General features: G+C 39.3%; 1 protein-coding gene across 1 annotated transcript in view; it reads right to left on the bottom strand.

The window, feature by feature from the left end:
- Window positions 1–4549: 4549 nt before the first annotated feature.
- The window catches only part of LOC121291504 (tyrosine-protein phosphatase non-receptor type 14-like), a 277947-nt gene continuing 254762 nt past the window's right edge, over window positions 4550–27734 (bottom strand). Inside the window, exons 15-19 of the mRNA XM_041212793.1 lie at window positions 25380–25598; window positions 21946–22074; window positions 20253–20487; window positions 15102–15265; window positions 4550–13026 (exon numbers count right to left, since the gene is read on the bottom strand). Of these exons, the coding sequence (XP_041068727.1) occupies window positions 12898–13026; window positions 15102–15265; window positions 20253–20487; window positions 21946–22074; window positions 25380–25598 (876 nt within the window). The 3' untranslated portion in view covers window positions 4550–12897. The remainder of the gene's footprint in view (window positions 13027–15101; window positions 15266–20252; window positions 20488–21945; window positions 22075–25379; window positions 25599–27734) is intronic.

Genomic DNA, 27734 nt, shown 5'->3' on the forward strand with positions numbered 1-27734 from the left:
CACATACAAGATGGCTCAGAGCCATGAAGTTGGGGGTAATATACTAGCACAGATAGAGGATTGATTAAGAGGAAACAATCAGGATAAATGGGTCATTTTCAGGTTGGCAAACTGTACCTAGTGGAGTGCTACAGGGTTCAGTGCTGGGGCTCAACTATTTACAATCTAAATTAATGACTTGGAAGAAGGCACCAAGTCTCTTGTGACCAAATTTAATTATATGAATATAGGTAGGAAAGCAAGTTGTGAGGAGGACACAAAGAGTATGTAAATGGATATAAATAGGTTAAATAAGTGGACATAAATCTGGCAGATGGTGTTTAATGTGGGAAGATTTGAGGCTCATCCAGGTGCAAAGAATAGAAAATTAGAGTATTATTTAGATGGAAAGGGACTGCAGATTGCTGCTGTACGGAGGAATTGGGAGGAATCACCAAGTTAGGATGCAGGTCAGCAAGTAATTAGGAAGGCAAATGGAATGTTTGCCTTTATTACAAGGGAGATAAATGTATGAAAGTAGGGAAATCTTGCTACAACTCTACAGGGATTGGTGATACTGCATCTAGAGTACTGTGTAGTTTTGGTCTCCATACTTGAGGAATATACAGTATTTTCATTGGAAGCAGTTTAAATAAAGTTCACTAGGTGATGAAGGGGGTGTCTTATGAGGAAAGATTGTGTAGATTGGACCTATACTCATTGGAGTTTAGAAGGATGTGAGATCAGGTTAGATGCTAAGAGAATATTTCCCCTCATGGGGGAACCTAGAACTATGGGGTACCATTTAAAAATAAGAGATCTCCCATTTTAAGACAGAGATAGGGAGGAATTTCTTCTCTGATGGTTGTTAGACTTTGGAATTCTCTTCCATTGACAGCAGTGGATGCTGGGTCATTGAATATATTCAAGAATTGGTTAGACAGACAGACATTTGATTGGCAAGGGAGTTAATGAGGGACAGGCAGAAAAGGGGAGTAAAGGCCACAATCAGAGCAGCTATAATCATAATGAATGGCGGAGCAGGCTTGATGGGCCGAATGGCTGTCTCTTGATCCTATTTATGTTTTATGTGATGTCATTGAACTTTTTTCTGCACTATACTGAGGTCCTTGAGGTTCGACTCCTGGCATTGATCTCCAGTTATCTGCTCCCATTGTCTTTTGATCATGTGTCTGGAGTGCTTCGGATATAGATCTTTCCTACAACCATCTCCTCCTGCAGGACCTCCAGCACAATACTTGAAAATCTTAGAACCTGATTTCTCCCATGTTATGCCATTTTTCACTTTGTCACAGGTCAGATTTGCTTCCTGCATGATTCACAACACCCCTGCTCCAGCCACAATGCACCTTCTCTTTGAGAGGTGCAGTGTAATTTTGAGTGCTAGAAAGTTATGATTATGGACCCACTGTTGAGTGTGCTGTTGATTGACTGCACTTGTTACACCGGTTGTCTACAGAAATCCTGCTAATTTGTAGGCAGCCTGATGATGGCATGCTACATTTCAAGCAACGAGCAGTTTAATTGCACATGGCGACCCTCGCACCCATTTTTGGGGGTTATTCAATTTTGCCCTCAAAAGTTCAAAGAAAAACCAAATGGGGGATATTTTTCCAGGTTCATGTTCAGGTGCACTTGATCATCTGGTCATAGCAAATATCAGAAATTTGTGTTCATTCAAGCACGTGCCTGTAAGGGAACCTGTCCAATTTTTCTTCAGTTAATTTAAATGGAAGTAAATGGGTTTCCTATACAAATATGCACTTTGCTCTCTCTGATTCACTGATACTTGCAGCATCCAGGCAATCCTGCATGCAGAAAATCTTCCCTAATGTACGATTGTTTAAATGCCAGCATGGACGAGTTCAGCCCAAATGGCCTGTTCTTCTGCTGTAAATGTTCTATTTAATTCTATTGAATGTGTCTGGCTGGTAGCTTTACTTATTAAAATCCCCACCAACTAATCTTTTGGAAAAATGTATCATTAGCCTGGACTGTTCAACCTAGAAAAAACAACTTGAACATTTCCCCAGGACTATGCACATGGAGCCAGATTTAAAGAGTTCATGTGGGTTCCAGTCAACCTGGAACTAACTGAGAAAACAAGGACATCTAGATTTTAAAGAAAAATGCTATGTATGTGGGTAGATTTTGGTCTAGGCTTGTATGGACTAGTGTGCGATGGAACCCAGTGGTTCCCAAGAATGAATGGAAATTGATTCTGTGGTCTCAGCATTTTCTGCATGGGCTGCTGATACTGATTGTGCCTTCAGAGACAGCTTCTCGCCAGCTGTGACCCTTGGGTAAGTCTGGGAGCAGGTGGAGCAAGGGCTGCTGACGAACTCTGAGCGTGGCGCGAATTGCCAACTAGGTGTTAGGTTCCTTAAATATGCATATTTGGAGCCAAACACCTGGTTTGAGAGGGGGGGGGGGGGTGGTTGGTGTGGTGGTGGCGGCTTCCAACAAATTTGGCAATGGAATCAACGTTTGCAGATTTTGTGCAAGTTGTCCCACTGCTAAGTTCATACACTGCCCAAATTCTGTTTGGGTGTAGCATATCTGACACCCAAGGAACAATCCTGCCAAATAAATGGTCAGATTTAAAAGTAAAAAGAATCAAAGAAAAATTTGAAGAGATCTTCCACCGTGATGTCCTGTGGAGAAATTTGTGGAATGGCACATCACAACAAATAATATGCCCTAATGATTACTTGTGTAGCTGTACTCAGTTTGCTGCATACAGAAGCAATTGATACAGACCAAACAAAAAAAGATGCTCTTTTAATCAAACTATCTTAGATCTTGGATTTAAGAACATGTACCAGATAGTCTGGCAACTGAAGGCCATATTCCAGCATAGCATACTGACTGATAAAAACAAAAAAACTGCGGATGCTGGAAATCCAAAACAAAAACAAAATTACCTGGAAAAACTCAGCAGGTCTGGCAGCATCGGCGGAGAAAAGAGTTGACGTTTCGAGTCCTCATGACCCTTCGACAGAACTTGAGTTCGAGTCCAAGAAAGAGTTGAAATAGTGCCCTACCATCCATTCTTAATTAGCACATTCGTTTAGATAATATCACCAACTTTAACACCTATGTGTTCTTTTGTACTATTGTTGTTGACATCTTTTGATGATCTGCTTCTATCACTGCTTGTTTGTCCCTACAACCACAACCCCCCTCCACTTCTCTCTCTCTCTCTCTCCGCCCCCCACACACACACCTTAAACCAGCTTATATTTCAACTCTTTCTTGGACTCGAACTCAAGTTCTGTCGAAGGGTCATGAGGACTCGAAACGTCAACTCTTTTCTTCTCCGCCGATGCTGCCAGACCTGCTGAGTTTTTCCAGGTAATTCTGTTTTTGTTTTTGTTTAGCATACTGACTGGTCAGAGTTCCCACTGGCAGTTATAATTCAATCACATGTCTGTATTCTTGAGTGACACCTTAGAAACAATTCTATGGGCAGGATATTGAGTTCAGCGAGCTGGGGGTGGAACTCCCGACGTCACGAGTTATTTCAATTTTCAGATTGGCGGGGGCGCAGCTGAATCAGCTGGCTGCCTGCTGACCTGTCAACGGCCATTTGAGGCCATTTAAAAACTAATTGAAGTAGTTAATGGACCTGCCTATCCAACCTTAAGGTTGGTGGGCAGGCCAGGAGCCCTGGCAGGCTTCAGAAAAAGCATGAAACTTCATCCACAGGCAGGATGAGGTTTCATATAGGTTTTTAAAATTTTAATAAAAGTTGAATTAAAAGTGATGGACATGTCCCAATTCATGTGACAGTGTCACATGAGGGGATGTCAGGGAAATTTTATTTGTCTATATTTCACATTTTTGAATTTGGCGCCGATCTCCCTGAGGCAGCACTTAGCCTCAGGGAGATGAGTCGCCCTTTCGTGCACATGCACAAAGGAGCGCACTCTCCGCTTAGGGAATCCCTCCCCTGCCCGCACAGGGAGCGCATAGCGCTTCCTGGCTGACGTCACGCTGGGCGGGCCTTAATTGGCCTGCCCACTTGAAATGGTGGCACGCCCCCAATCGGGGGCACCGATAGGAGACGTGCCTGCTCGTGCCCCCTCCTGAACTTCCCTGCCGATGGGGGGAAAATTCTTCCCTATGAAACCAAATGGCATTCAATTAATTAATTAAATCACCTTAAGTGGGATTCTCTCTACTATAACTTGAAGTTTGTTCGTATTCACCTGAAAAAAGCTGGTTGCAAAGATTTGCCCAGGTTCAAAGAAGGTCATGTGCAAAGTCTTAATAGCATAAGTTTTACAGAAAAAAAACTGTATTACCTTAAAATGCCATATCATGCAAATAAATAAAGTGTTGGTAATAAATCAGTGTCTTTGTTGTTCTCTGACAAGTAAGGGTGATGTTGTACATTGTCCTATTTCATTATAACTCTGTTATTGTCTGATATGGTTTGATCAATAAATTTTAGGCTACATATTGGAAGCTGTCAACACCACTCCTGATACATAGGGGTTATTGTTCTTACTTTTCTACATTAAAAGGAGGAAAGGCAGCAATGGGATTTTTGGAAAAAATGTTTTATTGCGTATATGAATGATAGACATAATTATCTTTTACAAAACATTTGGTACATTCATAAGGAAAAAATGTCACTGAAAAGCATATACAAAATAATTATTTACACAAGACAGAAAGAAACAAATGATAATTTTGTTCTGACGAGTCATGTGAAGCAATGCTGAATGGTATCAGTATCCACAGAAAGACAGGCAGCAAGATCAAATGCAAAATACTGTCATGTAGTATCACAGTTTTATACCAGAAAACTGGAAAAGAAAGCTTATACACTGTACATACACCTGATGTAATAAGCATGCATAGTTAGTTTTCAAGCAGAAGAAAGTTTAAACAGAACATTTTAAATCTATTTGTTTAAACGAACTATTCGATTTATTGTAGTTAAAACCATTAAGTTCTGTTGTAAGTCAAATAAGGTGTGGACTTAAACTTCTGTTACAAAGTTATACTTTTTCCAGACATATAAACACTAAAGGGTGCAAGCCCTTTCACTGGGTTAGTATAACACACGTCGGTTTTTTTTTTGTTTCTTAAGGTTTTTTTTTAAGCAAGACGCAGAACGGTGGTTTTGAATAGGTACAAATACCAATTGAATCCAGTATCAGCACACCGATGCTAAAAATTAGCTGCATATAATGGCAGAGATTGACTGCCGAACAGTCCAGTTAGAATCTGGGGAACCCACAAGAAATAAGCAAGAATCTTTTCATAAGGAAGGCACTTGCACGTTGGCATAAAAGATCACAAATGCAATATAAATAATTGTTTGTGTGCTTTTGAACTTTAATATGTAATTTTAGCAGGTATCATATTGAATTGTTTTTTGTCCAAATAAATGTGCATCTCTAGTTCTGGACTTACTGTGGTTTCATTAGTAATGAGTGAGATTAAGTGTGTAATCAATTGAATTTGGCAATTGATGACACAAGTCTACTTGTTAAAGATAGGGACTAACATGCTTAGCAGAGAATCAATGTAATGCTTGCCCTCTTTAGTCACGGTTTATGAAACTATTGACATATATCAAAGAATATTCAGAATTGTTTTCTACAAGCAGCATGTTTTTATTCACTAATTGGCCTCCTACCAAATCAGAACAGGTGTAACACAGGATTAAAAAAAATAGACTTAGTAAATTTATTAAATACAGCCCAGAGAGCAGTGATGAAAATCTCCTGTCAATGTTTAAGCCAACTAAGTTTGGACAGTTTCAAAACAACTTTTGGGTGGACTCAAGTATCTGGCAAAACACACTCTTTCCATTTTTATACAGAGAAAAGAGTTTCTTGGTACATTAAAGCTAACAAACAAGGTGAGACATAATTATATAAAGACATGGAAATTTCAGCAAGACGTTCATCACTGCTTTCCCATAGTATGCAACAATTTTGTACTTTTTTCATAGCAACAGCAAAGTTGTTGCTGTGACTTTATGAGAATCCTACCCATAACTAAGAGAAACTTGGGGATTTAATGTTGGTTTTGTATGACTTTTTTTTTACAACTTGCTGTTTTAGAGAAAACTAATTCCACAGTTTCTTGTTGTAAGCATCCTGATATTTTAGCAATTGTACACAGCTAACTGTGCAGTACATGGTTTCCAACTGGCCTTAAGTAACCTTGAATATGAATATACAATTGGAAAGGATTCTGTTTGCACCTCAAACCTAAGTGATAATTGCATTTATATAGATATATAAAAAAAATATTTATATGGCGCCTTTAACATAATAAAAAAGTCCCAAGGCGCATTGCAGCGGCATAAGAAAAAATGTATACATTCAAAAGCACTTTAACAAAAAAAATGGTTGTGGTACTTGATTACTGATAACAGATATTAAATCAAGAATCAGAACAATGTTAAAAATTGGTCAACAACCAATCATTCAGCATTTCCAAACATCAAATACAATGTTGTGATAGGCATTGCAGCAAACGTGTTGCAATTTCAGATATGGCAATCATTTGGCAATCAATATAGAACATTGTTCAACAGCACATATGTGACCCAACAATTCAAACTTTAGCAATATTGAAAAGCCAAAAAAATACTGTGAGACAATACAGATATTAGCATATTAAAAACTCAGATTGGACTTTATCCCAACCTGTTAAATTATATAAATACACAAATTAAGATCAGTCAACAGTACTAGTCAGTGGAAGGAGCTTGCAAAGTCACAGCATGCCAGCCATCTTAAATAAGGCCATCAAAAGTTTGACAAAAGTAAATCCGAGAAGCGTGAACTTGTCTACATTATCATTTACTTTTCATAGGACTGTTGACTATTGTGAGCATCTAAACCAGTCAAAGGTCTGCCATTTCCCCTTATTTTATTTATCAGTCTGTAATACTGTCTGAGAAATTTATTTTCATCTGTTGATTACCGGTAACTAATGCAAAATTTATGCTAATATGAAACAAATCCACACAGAACTTCAGCCCTGAAATTCCTTGGGGATCCTGTCCATTTCCTGTTATTAATTCAGTGAGACTTCATTGCTTTTGCCAGTTTCCAAAATGCCATGCCTTGAAAGGGGCGGAATCTTACAAGGCCATTACCAGGGAGCTGAGTCTGTGCAGGGATTCCTAGTGCCGCGTGATTTTGGCTCAGTCAGGACCCCAAATATTTGAAGAAGTCAGTACAAGTCAGTATACTAAGTGACTTATGGCATAGGGTTTCTAATGGGTGAAACTGAGCACCACCAATGGTATTCAGGGAAATGTTTTTCAACCACCTCCTTACACATAGCTTAAGGTGGTCAATGGCTGGGTAGGAAGCAGGGCTGGACAGACTATCCCTTCCCTGTGGCAGGCAGATGGCAGATTTACCAGATGCAGCAGGCCGCACCAGAGATGTGCCCCTAGTGGTGCTGGTGCCCACCCACCCCATAGAAATTGGGTGTCTTCCTGCTGACCCGACAAATTCAAGCAGGGACAGAGCTGGAGGGGATATCAGTGTAACTTCCAGCATGGCACCCAAAGGAATTTCAGAGTCTGCATGTTTATATGTGTTTGGTTTACACACCAGCACCCCTGACCAAAAACTTGAAAGCACAATCCAGACTTATAGCTTGGTTAATATCTGACTACAGTTTTGCTTAAACCTAACATTAGTGTGCCAGTGAAGGGATTATAAAGACTATACTCTTCTTTAGCTTTTTCATTCTCTGCTTTATTTTCTTACTTTTGCATTCCTATCTTCAAAGTATCTCCAAGCATTTTCTTCCCCCAATGACCAATTGTTTTTAATATACATGATCTCCTCAGGATTATACAAATTATACAATTACTGGCATTTTTTGTATTTGATCATTTTTGCATCTGGTGACACTGTACAATTTTGGTCTTATTTAAGGAAGGCTATAATTGCATTAGAAGCAGTTCAAAGAAGGTTCACTCGACTGAGTCCTGGGATCAGGGATTACGTTATGAGAAAAGTTTGGACAGGTTGGACCTATATCCATTGGAATTTAGAAGAATGAGAGGTGATCTTATTGAAACAGATGAGATCCTGAGGGGACTTGACAGGGTGGATACTGAGGGGACAGTTTAAAAATAAGGGGTTTCCCATTCAAGATGGAGATGAGAAATTCTTTCTGTCAGAGGGTCCTGAGTGTGTGGAACTCTCTTCCGCGCAGTGGAGGCAGGGTCATTGAATATTTTTAAGGTAGAGGTAGATAGATTCTTGACTAACAAGGGATGGGAGTAGGTCAAATATGGAGTTGAAGCCAAAATCAGATCAGCCATGATCTTATTGAATAGCGGAGCAGGCTCGAGGGGCCAAATGGCCTCCTGCTGCTGCAAATTTGTTTTTGTCTTAGGTTTTTTGGCTTTTGCTCATGGGCTAAGTAATAATAATGGTTTTTTTTTAATTCACCTATTTCCACATAATAATTAAACAAAAATATTTACTTAAGTCATCTTCCATCCATAGCATTCATTTCAGTTTACTGAGAAAGTTGTGTAAATACTGGCTTGTTTTTTTTTTTAAAACTTGGATTGCACCCGTGACTCTTACCAGTTCATGAATCAGTTAAAAAAGACCCTGTTATTCCCACAACTGATCAAACTGCAACAAGCTCAGATTAAAACCAATTCATTTGAAACAATCAAAGGTGACACATCACCTCTGTAAAGTTGCTTGCTTTCTGACCTATTATAGTAAAAAGCAAATGAGGGATGTCATTTGCATGTTAAAAAAATCACATGACTAGCTTCTGTACAATACAGTCATGCTGAAATAATGCACTGCCCCCTGTCTGGTAACCAAAGCTGGTGATCCATCCCATAAACAGGAAGACATGAATATATAGTCACTCATGCCACAGAAGCCACAAAGCAGCACATGAAGAGTTACTTTGGCCCATCTGCCTGCCTTTACTCAATCTCCCCGTTCTCTGCTGCTGCCATCGTTATTAACCTCGAGGGCTGGTGCAATATTTTGCCATTGACATAAAAATTAAATAAAAATAAACCTATTCTAGGAATCTTTTGACTTGAGAAGTGTTCGCTGCTTCAGTACATTTCTCTAAATCTATCTTATAACACTCAATATTACTGATGTACAAGAAATAATTTGCATAATTATTGTTTACTAAACAGCAGATGAAAAGTTTACTTAAGAATCCTTGTGAGGTACAACATAAGTGTAAAAGAAAAGCAATTTACTTTTCCCCTTACAATTTAAAAGTATCTGGCCAGGGATTAAAATAACTTGTTCTAATATTTGTAGGAATGACCACTTTACAAAAGTTAAGACAAGGACCAATTTTAAAATGAAACTTAACCCGCAGCTATGTAAACATCTTTTTCTCAGCACTGTCAGAGTTAAATGCAGTTGTTGCAAAAAGAACAATTCACACCAAAAAACGATAACAATGACAAATGTCCTTCTCATGTCTTATACTTGGCACTCTTTCTTTGCATAAAGATAATAAGTTTCATAAATAAAATTGAACATTTAATGTTTTTTCTGGTTTAATGCTCTTAATATAGTTTTCAAAAAAGTTCGTAACTTAATTTATATAACTGGACAAATATAAAAAATAAATTAAAATGAAACTTTACTATTCCACATTGAGGGGTCTTGTTTGCTCCTTTACATTAGAGCAGACGAAAATGTTACTCATATACATCTTGCTATAACGTACACCATCAATCAGATGTAATTATTGAAGAAAGAAATATAGTAGATGCTGTAAAGCTGAAATAAAAACAAAAAATGCTGGAAACACTCAGCAGGCCAGGCAGCATCTATGGAGAAAGTAACATAGTGTTAATGTTTCAGAACTCAAGAGGTGAAACTTTTAACTGTTTTTGTGAGCATCGCTGACAAGGTTAGTATTTATTGCCCTTCCCTAATTGCTTTTGAGAAGGTGGTGAAGAGTCATTTTCTTAAACCGCTGCAGTCCGTGTGGTGTAGGTACACCCACAATGCTGTTAGGGAGGGAGTTCCAGGATTTTGACCCAGCGACAGTGAAGGAACGGTGATATAGTTCCCAGTCAGGGTGATGTGTGGCTTGGAGGGGAACTTGTAGGTGTTCCCATTCATCTGCTGTCCTTGTTCTATTAGGTGGTAGCTGTTGCGGATCTGGAAGGTGCTGTTGAAGGAGGTTTGGCAAGTTGCTGCAATGCACCTTGTATATGGTGCACATCACTGCCACTGTGCATTGGTGGTGAATGGTATGAACATTTAAGGTGTTTGATGGGGTTCCAATCAAGTGCTATGAGGGAGTGTTGTTGGCTCTGCACTCATCCACAGGCAAGTGCAGAGTATTCCATCACACTCATGACTTGTGCCTTGTAGATGGTGAATAGGCTTTGGGGAGTCTGGAGATGAGTTACTCATTGCAGTATTTCCAGCTTCTGAGCTACTCTTGTAGCTACGTTATTTATATAGCTGATCCAATTAAGTTTCTGGTCAATGGTAATCCCCTGGATGTTGGTGGTGGGGGATTTAGTGATAGTGATGCTGTTGAACATCAAGGGGAGATGACAGACTCTCTCTTGTTAGAGATGGTCATTACTTGGCATTTGTATGGTGCAAATTCTACTTGCAACTTAAGTCCAACCCTGAATATTGTCCAGGTCTTGTTGCATGTGGGCACAGACTGCTTCAATAACTAAGAGATCATGATTGGTTCTGAACACTCTGCAATCATCAGGGAACAATGCCACTTTCAACCTTATGTTGGAGGAAAGGCAACTGATGAAACAGCTGGAAAAGGTTGGGCCTAGTGCATAATGCTGACCTGCTGAGTGTTTCCAGCATTTTCTGCAGTTAGTGAAGAGTTGCCAGTTATTCGATTCTTTGAGTAAAGTCTGTGTACCAGACCACTTTACATGAATTCTAGTGCTTTGAGGTAGCACAAGATCACAAATCAGTTTAGCAATAAATACAAAACTAATTAAACACAATAGCCTGGCATACTAGTCACAGAATAAAAATACAGCACTCAAAATTAGGGGACCAAACCTCTGCTGCTAGTTTCAACTGAATCTATAGGCTAAAAAAATTATTATTAATGAGTCAAACTGTTATTTCTTTAAAGTTATTTTCCTGTTCTTGCAGTGTCACCAGACCTCTGACTACTGGGCAAATAGCAAATATGCCTCCAGGCCTCTATTCTGCTTTGGTATGTGAATACGCCCTTGAATGACCTTTATTTTTCTTCACTTCTGTAAGAAAGCACTCCAACATTCCTGATGATGGGCAGGACTGAAATTAGTAACTCATTGGAGTTCCACATCCTATTTAAATATTTCTAATCTTAAATTGGTATACCAATCAATATCTTTGTTTCTGATGCTTGCTTCACATTCCTGTGGCTGCAGGTTCTTATCCAGGGTTGCTAACAATCAATACCTCAGGGAGAGCAAAATCCATCAATGTCTTTCATTGCAAGGAATCCAACTGTCAACTGCTGTACCAAAAAAGCTGCCAACATTGACCCCTCTCTATGCACCCTCCAGGATTGCCAATGAAGTCATTGAAAATACCAGTCACACATTTGGACAAGTTGACAAAGACTCATCTCTTGTCCCTGATGGCAATGTGCACAGTCTCTGCTGAGTAGCTGGCCTAGGTGATTATAAAGCCAAATAATATGAGCCAGATATTCTCATCTGATTACCTCCCAATACACAAACACTTCCCTTCCTCAGCTATATATATCATTCCCAGAAATCACTGCCAGCTGCTGAATGTCTATCTCTCCAAGCATTTGAAACATATTATGATATGGAAGATTCTAGCTTCCTTAAAAACATCTAAGATACATTTTACTTCAATCAATGTTAACACCATGCTGAGGGGGCCGCCTTCAGATGTTTCAACCTCTGTCCTCAAGTGTTCCACTAAAAGTGTCCTGCTGTTTATGGGAAAATATATCGCTATTCCAATTCTGTCATTAATCACCAGTGAAACCACCTGAATATATGAAGATATCCATAGCGCTTCTATTTATTACAACAAGGTCTGATGCAAGTCAATTTGGATATAAAACTGTCCTCTACTCCTGCAAACTTTGCCCACTATACTCATACTATACAATTGTATCCAAAGGGTCTGAAATCATCCTTGTAAGCACAAAATCTCAAGGAGAACAGATGTTCAAAAAGATGAAGGCATGTGCTGTCATTAGTTTAACTATTTAATATAAAAATAATCTCTGCAGACCATCATTGTGTTATCATCTATTTTTAACAGTGTAACAATCACCTCATCTTTGCTGATTTGACTATGAGACCAGGCTTTGTAAGTTATTTTTAAAAATTCTAATCATTATTAGATGCTTATGAACTCATTGAATCATCCTCATACTGCCATCAAATGGATCAGCCCCCCTGATACCTTTTGGTCTTTTCATGATGAGAATGAAGCAATAATAAAAATTTTGCTCAAGATGTAACAGAGCTGCACTTCCAACAAACTTTTAGCTTATGACTGTTAATCTTCTTTACAAATCTGCAAGGTTGGACAGTGCTCCATTTTGTTTAGTTGGAAAACATCATTCTGGCACATCACTGTGCAATCAAAAGCACAGCAACTGCAAAAGAACGCCCACCATTCACTCATGCTAAGTGTGTGCGCAGAATGTTCTCTTTCTTGTTACTATGCTCAGTACTTTAGAATTCTATAGAAGGATTCAACAGCAGCCTTTAAAGCCAACAAGACTCAACAGTGTAAAGGGCAGGGTTCCAAAAATCAAAGTATCACTTGACAAACTGCTTGCTGTACTGAGCTACACTTTTTTTTACTGAAAAAGCTAGCTCCATTTCCACTGCTAAATGTTAAGGTGGTTCAAATACAGTTTAACAATTCACATCTAAATCAACCGGGAGTTCTTCAGGAACTGAATGAGGACCTGGTAGACAAACTTGTATTGGGCTATTGTCTGTACCATTAACATCCGCTGTTGTCGGAGAAATCCCAGCATAACCGGCACTTCCAGCTTCTGGAACAGAACAACAATGAACATATGTTATTACACAAGCTGATACATTCGACTTTTAAGACAACCTAGTGTGGGAAAACTAAATTAAAACTAAAATACCTTGACATAATGCCCTACAATAGAGTTTATTTTTTCAAAATTCCCACTAATCCACAGTATGCAATTATTCCAAAGTTGAAAAATAATTTGACTCTCTCTTTCCTGATTGAAGCCTTGTTGCTCCCCTCACTGATTTCAAGGCTGCACTTTGACATTGGATATTTAGCACTGATGTTTAGAAACAAAGCCTTTAATCAGGGGTCAAATACTACAAATCAAAAGTTTAATTATATACATAAATACTGGGGATGTGGTAGTGAATAAGGTCACTTTTGGGGCTTACTTTCAAGCAATCCTATCAAGTGACTCAGTGTGTTCAGGATTTCTCAATTTAAGGGCCACGAATATGCCAGTCTGCATGTGCAAGTGAGAGACCTTGGCCTCAAAAATCTGCAGCCAATCAGATTGATATGATAGAAAACAATTACATACTCGAAGAGCTTCTGGGGAGCAGGCCAGAATCATATCCTGGATCATGAAGACATGAGCAATTTCCTGTAAATATCAAAGCCACCTTATAACAAGTATTTCAGGGGCATTAAAACCTTGTTTTGAAGAGTGGGGGAGAAGGAAAGGAGAGAGGAAAATGCTCAGCACCATGTCTTCACTGCCTGCTTATATCATTAAGTCAGAGAAAGGAAAGCCCCATAGATATGTTCTCAAGTACATTCACAGTGGCTCAACACCACCTTCTTAAAAAGTTTAACTTTTCTGGTGGAGAGTCATGCCACCTGTTTAAATACAGCAACTGATAACCATCTTCATCTTCTCCAGTTGGCTTCACTAAATAAGCATTTGTTATTTTATGCTGGGTTTTTGGCTTAGCTCAGCCCCAAAAGGGTCTGACAACAATGACAATTTCTGGAATTCTCTTCCCCAGAGAGCAGTGGAGGCTGGTTCATTGAGTTTATTCAAGGCAGAGTTCGACAGATTTTTGATGGATAAGGGGGGCAGACAGGAAAGTGGAGCTGAGGCCCCAAACAGATCAGTCATGACCTTATTGAATGGCACAGCACACTCTAAGGGCTGAATGGGCTACTCCTGCTCCTAAGACCTATGTTCCTATGACAAAGCTTCAGACTGAAAGCTGCCTAACTAATGCATTATGATGATCCAATCCTTCATGGGAGCTATTGATTTAAAAGATAGATTACAAGGTTATATAGAGATTTGTACTAATTGGTGCTCCAAACAGGTGTGAGATGATATGTGTAATAGAAACCTAATGTCTCCAATTTCACTAACTGTCCCTGATTTTCCAGGCTGTCTTGGTTCACTGGTTCAGAAGCAGATAAAGGTGTGCTGGAGTAAACAAACCAAGAATAAAAAGTTAACTTCAGCCTAATATGATTGTTGCTAGACCCTAATCCAAATTGCCATAATAATCCAATAGCTTCAATGACAAATGGGGCTGAAATAATGATTTTAATACTAGGCAATGATTTAGATGCTAATGTCATACCATCACGACTACAGCATAGTAACACAGGGGAGTGATTATAATTGATATGCAAGATGTATTGAAAGCAGATAGATTGTTTTATTTGTTCATGAGATGTGAGCAACACCATCAACCCAGTATTTATTGCCCATCCTTAATTGCCCTCAAGAAGGTGCACTCATTAAAATACTAACTTTAAAAGAGTGCATTCAATGAATACCTGTGCTCACTGGAAAAGAACATCAGTGCTCAGGAATGTGGGCAAACAAAATAACTAATAAAATAGCAGAAAGTACCAAGGTCGGCAAGAAACAAGATTGCTTGGCATTTTTCTCCCCTCCCGTCTTCAGTTTATTTCAGTTTGTCAGACTACTTAAATGTAAATAGAAGCCAACAACATAATGCCCATCAGGCAGTTAATTGGGAGCTATGTAAAATTTGATGAAGGCCTTTGCAGTTCCCCTTTGACAAACTGAACTGCTAGCCAGCATACCATGGATTAAAAGTCTATGAAATACCAATCTGTTGCACCCACCTCATTGTGCTCCAAGCAACCAACCATGATTTCTGTTAGAATCACCACCCCTGTTCTTCCAGCTCCTGCACTGCAATGTACAACTATCGGTGGGTTGCAGCTCTTGGTAGAATCCAGCATGCTATTGGTGTGTCGACGGACTGATTGAATTTCCTCTAGATAAGCTGAGAAATTAAACAGAAAATATGGGTGAAAACAAACAAACTGGATGCTGGAGGTTGCTCACTGTCAGCATGCAAAACGCCTCTAGCAGGATGAACAAGCTGGCTGTGATTTAAATCGCAAAATGCTGAATATAAAATATGATCTCATTTGCTTTCACCCAAGTCTTTTTTCCTCCCAGCATACTTTTGCTACACCTGCACCAGCCTCTCACCTCTTTTAAAGAGCTAGCTTTCCAGTAACTGAAAGCATTTTGTGAAGGCAAAGGGTTAGTGTCTATTACTGGCAGAAAGCTCTTGTCCATAATAATACCATTCCACAGAGTAAAGATAAGTTTAGGTGGTTGTAATCCAACAGCTATTTTCATCCTAACTTATAGATAAATCCTGTCATGCAAAAGGAAACTTTTTAAAAATAACTCCTGTTAAGATATAAAATAAATCTTGTTATAAATACCTAGCTCATGGTTCATATTAATATTTCTGAGGTAATTTTTAGTCCTGGGAAGATTAAAGTTTAACTGTGGAAAATGGGAAAAATGCAACTAAAGCAGCTTGAAGACTATTACACTTAAAAGATTGGGGCCATCTTGACTTAAGGGGTTAAGAACTAGAAAGTTAAGATCATAAAACAGCAGGTAGGCATGCTAAGCTGAAGAATTGGAAACAGGTATTTACACATCCTTGCAAAGAAATGCAGCCCAGAGGATTGTTTTGTTTTGGGAGTTAAAGCCACAAGTAATTTAAAAGCATTAGTGTGCCCTGGAAGGCTACAATGTTATTGGGATGGATGGAGTTTAATGAAGTTTTAGGCTTTCAATTTATCTGTTGTTTGTTGGGGGAAGAGAGGGTTCTGCAGCACTGGAAAAGGCTATACCAAAAAGATGCTGCTGTTAGCAGGCTCCAGGCAGCAAAAGTGTTGTTAGCTGGCTGTGTAATTTGGGGGCTTAGAAGTGGCAGGAGCCATTTGATAGGTCTGTGCCATTAGGGCTCAGGAGAAGTCCTGGGGAGCTCAGAAGGTGGCTGGCACCATGCTTGAAAGGGTTAGAAGCAGCTCTGGGAGCCATTTATAGCTTGGTGTTGCTGGGAAGATTGGAGCTTAGTGAAATCCAGGGGCAATACCAGCCCAGTGAAGCTAGCCGACTATTAAGGAGCTGAAATTGTGCCAGTAAGACTCAGAAATCCAGGGGAACGGAGTTTCAGAAGACAAGATTAAAACCTTGGGAGGTATGCAGTTGTTGAGACAGTCTGAGTTGGATTGGCTTTTGAGGGAATTCAGAGGCTAGATCTTTGAAAGAGAAAAGTTTCTAGTCCCTTGTGAAGGAGACAAGAGTTTTAAGGAGATTGATTAACTCAGTGTTCACCTGGGTGGGTTGCTAAGAAATCCATGGGACCTGCCTTGGTTGCATTTGCTATTTAACGTGTAGTGTGGGTGTTCAACCACAGTTTGCCTGTTAGTTCACATTTACCTTATGTCAATTCTTAATGTTAGAGAATAAGATAGATATTGTAAATTGTTTTATTTTTCTGACTCTGTATAATTGAGGTTATCTTTGTTCGTTCAAAACCAGTGGAATCCTGTGGCTTTATTTTCTTAGTAAGTGACTTGAATCTCAAGCTTTGTCTACTTTAAGCAAAGTGTTATTGGTTCTTAACCAGACATCATGAAAATCTTGAGGGTCTGGTCTAGGATCACAACACTGCACAGACGAATCTAAGTCTGTAGAACAAAACATCATTCGCCTGCTTGTCAGAAAAAGGGAATTTTAGATCAAATCTTGTGGAAAGTCCAAAGCCTGGATTTTCCAGCCCCGTCGTGGGTGGGACCCATTGTGGGGGAGGCCAGAAGTCCATTGACTTGTGGCAAGACTGGAAGATCCTGGCAGCAGGCAGGTGCGGAAAATCCCACCCCAGATTTTCAGTCATAGGAGAGCTTATACCAAAAGCCATAGCGGAGAGGAGCACAGTTAACATTTCGAATCTGAATGACCCCTTCAACAGACCCTTGTTGAAGGGTCATTCGGACTCGAAACGTTAACTGTGCTCTTCTCTGCAGATACTGGCAGACCTGCTTAGTTTTTCCAGGTATTTTTGTTTTTGTTTTGGATTTTCAGCATCCGCAGTTTTTTGCTTTTATACCAAAAGCCATGTCTCATCCAGTCATATGAGGTTACTGATCTTGGGACCCATATGGTCTTGAATTTTTCCATAAACATGTTATTTCTGACAGTTGGTTTTGATCTGGTCTAACAAAGCTGTAACCCTATCTCAGGGTTAGACCCATTAGTTTACACATATAGGATAACAGCTAATTATTTACTTCAAATTCATTCTTAAAGCCTAAAAACTGAACTTGAGTGGTCAATAATGTTATTGGAACCCTGAGATAGGGTTACAGCGTTGTAAGACCAGATCAAAACAGCTGTTAAAAATAATGTGTTTATGGAAAAATTCAAGTCCAAGAGTCCCAAGATCAGTAACCTCATATGACTAGACGAAACATTATTTTTGGTGTAAGCTCTCCAATGACTGAAAACTTGGACTTTCTACAAGATCTGATCTAGAACTCCCTTGCTCCTTCTCTGACAAGCAGGCAAATGATGTTTTATTCTACAGACTTTAGATTTGTCTGTGCACAGTGTTGTGATCCTATTGCTGAACTGTGCTTCAAGCCCAGATTGGGCCAGTATCAATGTTCTGTTGAAGAGTCATATGGACTCAAAACGTTAACTGTGTTCCTCTCCGCAGATGCTGTCAGACCTGCTGAGTTTTTCCAGGTATTTTTATTTTTGTTTTGTACAATATCAATGGGTCTTTGGTTTTCCTCCCTCCTACATGTAATAATTTATTATTTCTTCAAAGAGTTTTTCAATGTCTGTGTGTTCATTTACACAAGATTAAGAAGTGTGAAGTGAATAAAAGCTTTTTGTCATTGATCCTATGTTTGGTTGTGTTTGACTGACAATTTTGAAGATGTAAGCTGAGCAGTTTGCACAACAGCTTTTTAAATCCTTTTTGCTTACTGTGTCAGTCTCATGAGCATTTCAAACACTTGCTGGACCTGCCAAAGCCTCAATGGTTCTGTTCATAGTGGATAAAAACAAAATACTGCGGATACTGGAAATCTGAAACAAAAACAGAAAATGCTGGAAAAACTCAGCACGTCTGACAGCATTTGTGGAGAGAGAAACAGAGCTCTGAAGAAGGGTCATACGGACTCAAAACATCAACTCTGTTTCTCTCTCCACAGATGCTGTCAGACCTGCTGAGTTTTTCCAGCATTTTCTGTTTTTGTTCATAGTAGATACTGGGAGGATGGACATGAAGGATCCATGGGGTCATTGAAGGAACATTGGAAATATGGAGGCATGGAGGGTACTTGGGAGATATGAGGGGGCATGGGGAAGGGGTGGGTGGGGGTGACTGACAGGGCCTGAGTGGGGGCCTGACATTCATGATTACATTTGGGCCCATGTCCCAGTAAACGGAGGTGGACCTTCTAGCCTGCCAACTTCATCATCCACCCACCTCTGTTGCCACCTTGGGCCTGCCTCCAGAGGCAGTGGGCCTGACTACATCCCACTAACCCAGAAACATGGTGCGCAGGAGTTTGTGGAGTCGGGAACCTTCCTCAACAGAAATACGGTCCAATATGTCTGCAAGGAGATGAAGCTGACAGGGTGGAGCTTGTGAAGATGGAAAAGAAAATTCAGAGGTCAAGTATGATGATTATAAGGAAAAGTAATTCAGAGGATACTTTAGCTTTGTATTTCCTTCAGTACGTTTTACTGGCAAGAGAGTGACACTGGCAGTATTTATTGGCCATTTCCAGACATTCGAAGTTCTTTAGTTTATAAATACTCCCTTGTATTATGTTCTGAAAATAGATTTTGAAAACCACAAATGAAGCATTAAAATGTACCTAATAACATGTATCCATTTCTATTGCTGATTTAAATGCACTGCACAGTTAGGTAAGCAGTAATGCTGCTCACGATGAAGACCACCTGTTTCACATTCTTGGCACAAAATTGGCATCTTTCCTCACTGCATGACCTCTGATTTTAAAACATTTTAATGCAGCTTTGCAATTATATAATTCCCATATAAAAGGAGTTGCCATTTTAAAAAGCGGTGTTCTATCATTTTAAATATATTCTTTGAACAGTCATTGTGGCTGTACACGCATTACATTGGAACAAAGTGGAGTGACAATCCTCAGGAATGAAGTATCAAACTGCTTTACTCTGGAGCTTCGTTGAGTCCCAACTCCAGAGCTATACCAATTTAAGCCCGTACCAAGCATAACTGCTATGCACCATTGATGCGGTTATGATATAAGTGCGGCCTCTGGCTTTGCAGGTTCTAGAATCACCACCTGAACCGTAAACTGAAACAGGGCATTTTATGAGAGGTACCAGAAATCTGAAGGATCTACCTGTCCCTGTACAGCAAAAAAATTATAACCCAGTATAACTTGGCTGCTCTTGAATTTTAAAGCTTGGGTGTTGTAAGCTTTTTATTTGCCTTTGTGACCACATAGGTGCTTACCATGAGTGTAAAGAGCTGCATATAAAGTTTAGAGCCATGTTCCTATTAATTTACATGCACCTTGAATTACTTTAGCTAACCAGTCTCAGTATTCTAATTTAGAATTTACCCACCAATGAGGTAACTCTAAGAACTCTAAGACAATCCCATTCCAAAGCTCCAGCCATATAAAACTTAAGTGGGCTAGCCAGCAACAATATAAAAAAAGGTAAACTGCATTGTGATGGCTTCTTGGACCAGATTGCCAGCTGCAGGTGTTCCAAAGGTCACGGTTTAACACTGCTGCTTTAAAGCAAACAATGGTGTTTAATATATAAATGTTTCACACTAGCTTTGATTCAAGACTTTTATTTAAAAAATAATGGATTATAATGATAAAATTGATGTTTCATTCTGCTTGGCATATTGTGTAAAATACGATATGTATCATGGTACTTACATAAAAAACCCTGAACATCTTCCGGACAGCCATGGTCTGGCCAGTCTGTGTATTGCAAGTGCCACACAGTCCTCTCCTGTCCAGACAAAAGGTGCTTGACCTTTAAACCCGTAGTTGCATAGCAACCAGAATCTGTGCGGAATTTGGTTGTCACCTTAAACTTTCCATAAGTTGCTGAACTGTGCTTCGAGCCCAGTTTGGGCCAGTATCGATGGGTCTTTGGTTTTCCTCCCTCCTACATCGTAAAGGATAAATTCATGAAAGTTAGAAAGGTAAATTTCAGGATTAAAGTCAAAATACAATTGATGATAATTTCCTTCAAGCATGGTTCCTTTATATGTCACAAATCAATAACCATGTAGGAAGAATAAATTAATGGGAATAATAATTGTAGCACTACAATTACATTGTAGAATTATGGAGGATTCCTTGAAGGTGAGTAGCAAATCCTTCCATTGCATTGTCCACTCTTTTGCATTTGTTCATAATTTTTTTATCAGCTACATTTTTTATTCCACTAATTAGGGATCTTTATACATTGGCTTATTGAAACTATCTAGATTGCATGGCACCTTTCTTCTTACTAAAATATTACAGGAACATGATGCATATTAGGCTTCAAAAATTCTGTTTCCTATGACAGTTTTACTTGTAAATGTGAGAGCAGTGTTATTATTTTATTCATTGGAAGAATGAGCTCATGAGACATGCTGAATGATAAAGTGGAAAACAAAAAAGATCACAGTGGCAATATAGATAGCCTACGTGATCAATCTGACGAAAGAACAAGAAACAACAGAGGAACAGCATCAGTATTTAAAGGGAGATATGAGAGATTAACACACCAAAATGAATTATTTCACCATCTGTTTCCTGCTTTTCCGGAATTTGTATGATGTTGTTAATGGCCCCATGAGTCTTCTCTATAAAACCTCATGACCAATAGCAACACTATATGATAAAAGAAACTACACAGGTCCTGGTTTGAAACCAAATTTATGCAATGAGCAGATCAGATTTCAGAATTCAGATGTGACAGTGGATTAATGCATTTTGTTTTTCGGGTCTACAAGTTGTTTTGGCCCATATAATGTTATGTACCTCTATTCACATGTGTTACTAAGTAGGAATATATAGAGAGGCACCATCATTATCTAATTTACCCAAACCTGATACTGGGGATTAGTTTTGAACCTGGCTTGCTTTCCCCTTTCTTTTAGGCACTTTGTGTCGTTTATTTTGATATTTTCACATGTTCAAATGGGCTTAATCATCTCAATTTTGGTGACTTCTTTCCCCAAATGAAATAATTTTATCTTAATCCTAAATTTGAACAAAGTGACAGCAGCAGTGTGATGCCAAGTCATATGTTCCCAGTAGAAATTTGATATTCTACTACTCCCATAGCCGCAAAAAGTTCTGCATTCCACTCTAACCATTAGGAGTCTTACATATGTGGGATAAGGAATTAATTTCCTGTATTTGAGGTAACGCAACAAGATATACTTCCTTGTGAACCGAACCTTTGAAAGTTGAACAAATTCAAACCCAACTATGTGCTTGCATCCATCAACAGGAAATGCAGTAGCCTTAACAAAACGAACATTGGGTTCATTAGTCCCCTGCACAGTGTCCTCTCTTATGTTTGAAACATCGTTAAGGTTAATTCAGTATAAAAACAAACAGAACTCACCTCTTCTGCTGTAACCATGACAATAACATTCACTCCTTGCTCCCACACCATCTGCCAGAAGTCATGGCAAGTATGTGGCAGGGGTCCCTGTGTGGCAATATAATGCCAGTCCTCTCCAGCAACTGTAACCTGCCAAAAAATGCAATACCATAAATGAGCAGTCTGCATTAATAAGTATTCTGCATTATGTGCTTCAAAGAGATTGCCCCATTTCAACTGTAAAAAGCACACAATCTGTTTAAAAAAGTCTTGCTCGTGAGAGACACGTTAGCACATCAGCTCGTTGCGTTCTGACCCAGGTGCAGAAGTTAAGTCAGGCTGATGAAATAAATGTTCCCAGTTTGTTGGTTGCAGTGATCTTTTGTGTGGATTGAATCTTTACCATTAAGTCTTCACCCTCGCAGGACTAGGAACTGTAGCATAAAACGGACTGTAGTTTGTCACGATTTTGGCAATTGTGTTCAGAAAGATCACATGGTGAATGATTTTGCATATAACACTGATGCAGTAAGAAGTGTTCTTGTGATGTTGGCATTGAGACATGTATTTGGATATGGCAGAGCGAGTCTTGCTCTGCATCTCACACCCAAATAGACAGAATAGGCAGAATTTAGTGTTAGCAATGCGGCAGCACACCCAACACCTGAAAAACTGGAAGGAACCCTGAACCCCTCCTTTTCTCTAGGAGGCCCACATAGTTACCAGATAATCAGGCACTTACCTGGACAGCGTCAGGCCTCCCATGCAATCAGGCCCCCAGTAGAGCAGAAATCCACCCCCAAGAGCTGCCAGCCAGAGACCAGCAGCTCTCCTGTACTGGCAGCACCATCAGGAGCAGCAGCCACTCCAGAACAACACCTGTGCTGACCTTGAGGATCACTGCTGTATGCCCAGCTAGAGGCAAGTGAGAGCAGGATGAAGGTCACGGAAAGAAGGTCACCAGCAGAGGGTGGCATGGGTCAGGATCAAGGGCAGAGGGGTGGCTTTCTGATGTTAGTTCCCTCTATTGGGCACAGAGTGTCTGAGAGCGAGGAACGCTCCCCTGCGCTGCTCTCTGCTTTCCCACTGCCAACTAGGCCTCAAGCAAGTTGGGCAGTGTCCCCATGTGGTAAGATCTCACCAGCCACTAGTTGAATGCTATCGGTGGTGGGATGAGGTCCTGAGCTTGGAGGGAGGCAGGAAGGCAGTGGGGTTGCCACCCTACACTCTCCGGCCTGATCAAACGGCTCCCCTTACCTCCGAACTCATTAAATTCCGACCAATGTTTGCTGTAGTAATAGGTTCTTTTAGTTAAACTGTTGTAACACTGCAGTATAATAGTTCCCTGTTTAAAACGGGAAGTATTCTGACTTTATTAAACATTAAGTATTAATTTACAGCAGACACTTTAAAATGAAACAAAATCTGCTTTTGCATTATCAAGCACTCAAGAAGCACAACATCATTACTAACATATTGCCAACCTCTTTGTGCTAGAGTGATTCGCAAAATCCATTGCTGTGGTATACATGGAGGATGCCGTACATATATAGGTGGCAAAAATTCTGCCATCAGTTGCACTGCTGGCTTGACATGGTACAAACAGGAATGACTCTGGTTTTGCCAGAAGCGTTATAAGGTACAGGGAGGGATTTTGGGTGCTTAATAGTAAAGACTGTTGCACATTTTTGACTGAAGCTGGTCCTGTGTAAGTAGGCTCTTAACTAACAAACAGCAGCTGAAGATCCACTTCATGCTTTACAGGCCAAACAACATAAAACAAGCAAACTACAAAAGTCAGTTGAAGTTGAGAACACGAGGAAAGGTTTTTGATTTATTTTGCATGTTCAATTTGTTAATAATGTGTGGAAAGCATGAAGTTAAGACTTTTCTGTGGTAACATGAGCCGCTGCACCCCTCTTGAACAAAGTATATTCAATGTAATGATAACTTAGAAAGCAAAAAAATCACAATATCAGAAAATTAATCAACTTTGTGCCATAAGGGAAATTCTTTGGTTCAATTTATTCAGATGCAAAACTTGGTAAAATGAATAGGAGGCACAGATTAAAAACATTAAAAGGATTCAAATAAGGCATTTTAATTTGTTGCATCAGTTTCAGGAGAGTTTTACATGGGATGTCAGATAGAAGCAGAGTTTGCAAAAAGTTCACAAGACCCCTAAAATGCAGTTCTCCGCTACTACTGGAACAATGGTAGTTAGGTTATTTATACTACTAAATATTGCCGGTGACAGAATTGTGGGAGAGCTCCCCTGATTACAGTTTAGAATGCAAAAACACCACAATTGTGTGATATAAATACATGTTGTGAGATTTTGCTTTAATGCATCATGTACTGCTATATGGAATACCATCACTTTTATAATATCTAGATGGGACTGAGAAACAGTGAACTCAATGTCTTGTTCTCTACAGCCAGTATCATTGTCCTAATGAAGGTCCACTGTTGGCTGTTCCTGTTGCTAAAAGGGAATGCAGCTGAGTTCATGGGCTTGGTTTTAATTAGAAACTCAGCAGTATCTTGCAAAATCCACAAAGATGTGGAGATCCTTTACAAAGTACAGTGTAAATGTCTATTCATAGCAGTCATCCGAAGACTGTTGGCTCCTGGGATTTTTGGAGGGGGGATCCAATTGAGAGTAAACACTTCCACACATATAGGGAAGACGTGAGAAGATGAAACAACCTGTAATGTTTGGAGTCAAGGTTTTTTGACAAACCACTCAGCTGCTGATTTCAGGTCACAGATCTACCCCTATTTTTTTTTAAGTTTACCTTTAAAGATAGATTTCTAATAATTAAGGAACTTTATCGTTACTGGAGATGCAAAACTTTCATTAGAAATAAAAACCTCATGTGAATCCTCAATACAAATAAAGCAGTCTGAGAGGGTGTAATTCTGATCAATCCACCTGTTAAAAAAAAATCGAACTGCCAGGCTATTTAGCAGAACATTATGCATTCAGGATGCATGAACAAAATAGCCTCTGTTGAATTTGAAAATTCATCAAACTTTGAAACAGTTATCAGCACCAATATGAAGCAGTGAGATAATGATGATTCAACTCCTTAAAACAATTTAATAACAAACAGATTCATTATTAAATATCATGCTACACATCGGCTGGGATTTTTCAGCGCCATCATGACAGGACCGGCCACAGGGGATGCGATGGCCCAGCCAAAAGTCCACTGACTTTTGGCAGGACCGGATGATCCCAGCAGTGTGCAGGTCCAGAAAACCCCGCCAATTAATTCACAATTATTCAAAAGTTTGCATGAACAACAATAAATGGGGTAAACACAACTTGAGGCTCTTGTGTGACTTTAATAAATAGGTCTAACGTAGTATTTCCAATAATGTATGAGATCAAATGATGGCACAGCTAATATATAGATTGGTAATGTTTTAATGTAGAAAAGCATTCTCACCTTGATGTGAGAGGCATTGACATAGCCAGTGTTATTTTCTTTGGTTGGCACAAGCTCCACCCTGTTCTCCTCATATGGAACGACATCCCTGAAACGATTCCGCTCTGCATTTTCTGGAAGAGTCGCTGTGGTGAAAACACCATCCACCATCTTCTTTGGGATCTGCTCATATTCTGTAAACACCATGTCCTCTTCTAGCTTTCTTTCCAGCATCTTACACTGCATTTTCAGGGAAATAAAGGCAATATTAATAGAGTTTCATCTAGTGCCTTGGAATAAAATAGCAATTGCATAAACTGCAGTCACAGAGAGAGGAGTTTATTCTCTTTGCTACTAACTGACATCATGGGGCGACAATAGAGGCAGTGCTATTGCAAGACTGGTTCTGCTCAAATCTTCTAAGGTAGTTTGGCAATATACAGTGCTCATTGGGACAATCTGTGATACTATGTGAAAGTTGTTGCTTTTTATTTTGAAGTGCTATCATGTTATTTGGTTAGATTTGGTATTATTTTTGATTAAGACATTTCTTGTTGGTCTTGTCCTATATTATATTATGAAAGTTATCTATACTGACTTCATTTTTTTTTAGGTATACTATGGAATACGGAAGTGGGTTACAATGTTTATTTTAATCTCATCCATCTCGTCATCTTGATGTTACTCTAGTTTAATTCAATAAGGATGGAGACATAGATTGTGCAGATGTGGCTGCCTAGCTATTTTACATGATATATTCGATTCACTACAAGTTATGACAATGGAATAAGTTTAAATAAAAGACTTTAAAAAGACACACATTTACTACAAAGCAGTCAAATTTGTTTTGTTCAAGAGTTAAAGGAAAAGAGGTGAAATTGGTCTATGTCAGCTGTGTGAAATGGGCTCAATGAATCATTAGCTGATTTTTTCACTAAGCCTGATCTCTTTCCACTGAGCATAACACAAACTCTTCTCATGGTCTCTGTTGCTTTTGTCTTAAAAGTAAAAGTCTTGACAATATTATCCAAGCCAATGGAAAATGAAAACTGGCGCAGTATATAACAGGCTGCTGATTCACTGTGAGCTTATCTCACACTGCAGGCATAGACTAATTTCACCCCCAAATGTTTGACTTTAGGTGGAATTCACACAAAGACCCACTAGATGGTGCCAGGACACACATTTATTAGTTCACGTAAAATATCAGGGTCACTAATTTACAAGGTTTTTTAAACCAGTGTTTCAACCCTGTTTTCCAATAAAATTGAAAACCAGCTGCCTTGCAGATAATAACTGAAATTTGTGGCTATCAAGTATTCACTGATATAATTTACTTATACCAATACTTTAATGGCTTGCTTCATTCTACCAAATACCTGAATGATAGATTATTCAAACCATGAAATAGCCCATTCCAAATCTGTTCTTTTTAATTCCTTCTAAGAATCACACTTCAAAAATAAAGGTAAGCTGGTCCTGTGTTGTTTATTCTTCAATGTAATGTCCAGTGTAATAAATTTGAATTTGAGTTGCTTTTTTTTTTGCTTGCAACATATCATTTGATATTATCATCTGTTAGAGTTAAAAGTTTAAAGGCAACACAGAGGGATGGGATTATTCAGTATAATACCTGTAAAGAGTGGTAATATGAGAAGTGGTCAAATACCCAACACAATAACACATATGCACACAATGATGTTTGATGCTGTCCACCAGGCAAAGAATGAGTGTGTCTTGAATTTTGTAGCACTACTTATAGCTATAACTTAGAACCATAGAAAAGTAACGGTACAGAAAGAGGCAATTCAGCCCATCATGTCTGCGCCGGCCAAAAAGAGAAAAAAAAAACTAGCTGCTCATTTTAATCCCACTTTCCAGCACCTGTCAGTAGCCTTGCAGGTTATAGCACTTCAGATGCAGATCTAGGTACCTTTTAAATGAGTTGAGTGTTTCAGCCTCTACCACCAGCTTAAGCAGTGAATTCCAGATGTCCACCACCCTCTGGGTGAAAAGTCTTTCCTTAAGTCATCTCTAATCATTCTACCAATCACCTTAAATCTGTGATCCCTCAACTAGGGGAAACAAGTCATTCCTGTCTACCCTATATAGGCCCTTCATAATTAGGTCACCCCTTAGACTCCTCTGTTCAAAGGAAAATAATCCTAGCCTATCCAATCTCTCCTCACAGCTGCCATTTTCAAGCTCTGGCGACAATATTGTAAATATCCGCTACACTCTCTTCAGGGCAATTATGTCCTTCCGGTAATGTGGTGACCAGAACTGTACACAAAATTCCAGCTGTGGCCTAACCAGTGTTTTATACAGTTCTATCATTACATCCATGCTTTTGTATTCAATACCTCACCCAATAAA

The sequence above is a fragment of the Carcharodon carcharias genome, chromosome 2 (assembly GCF_017639515.1).
Source record: "Carcharodon carcharias isolate sCarCar2 chromosome 2, sCarCar2.pri, whole genome shotgun sequence".
Lineage (NCBI taxonomy): Eukaryota > Metazoa > Chordata > Chondrichthyes > Lamniformes > Lamnidae > Carcharodon > Carcharodon carcharias.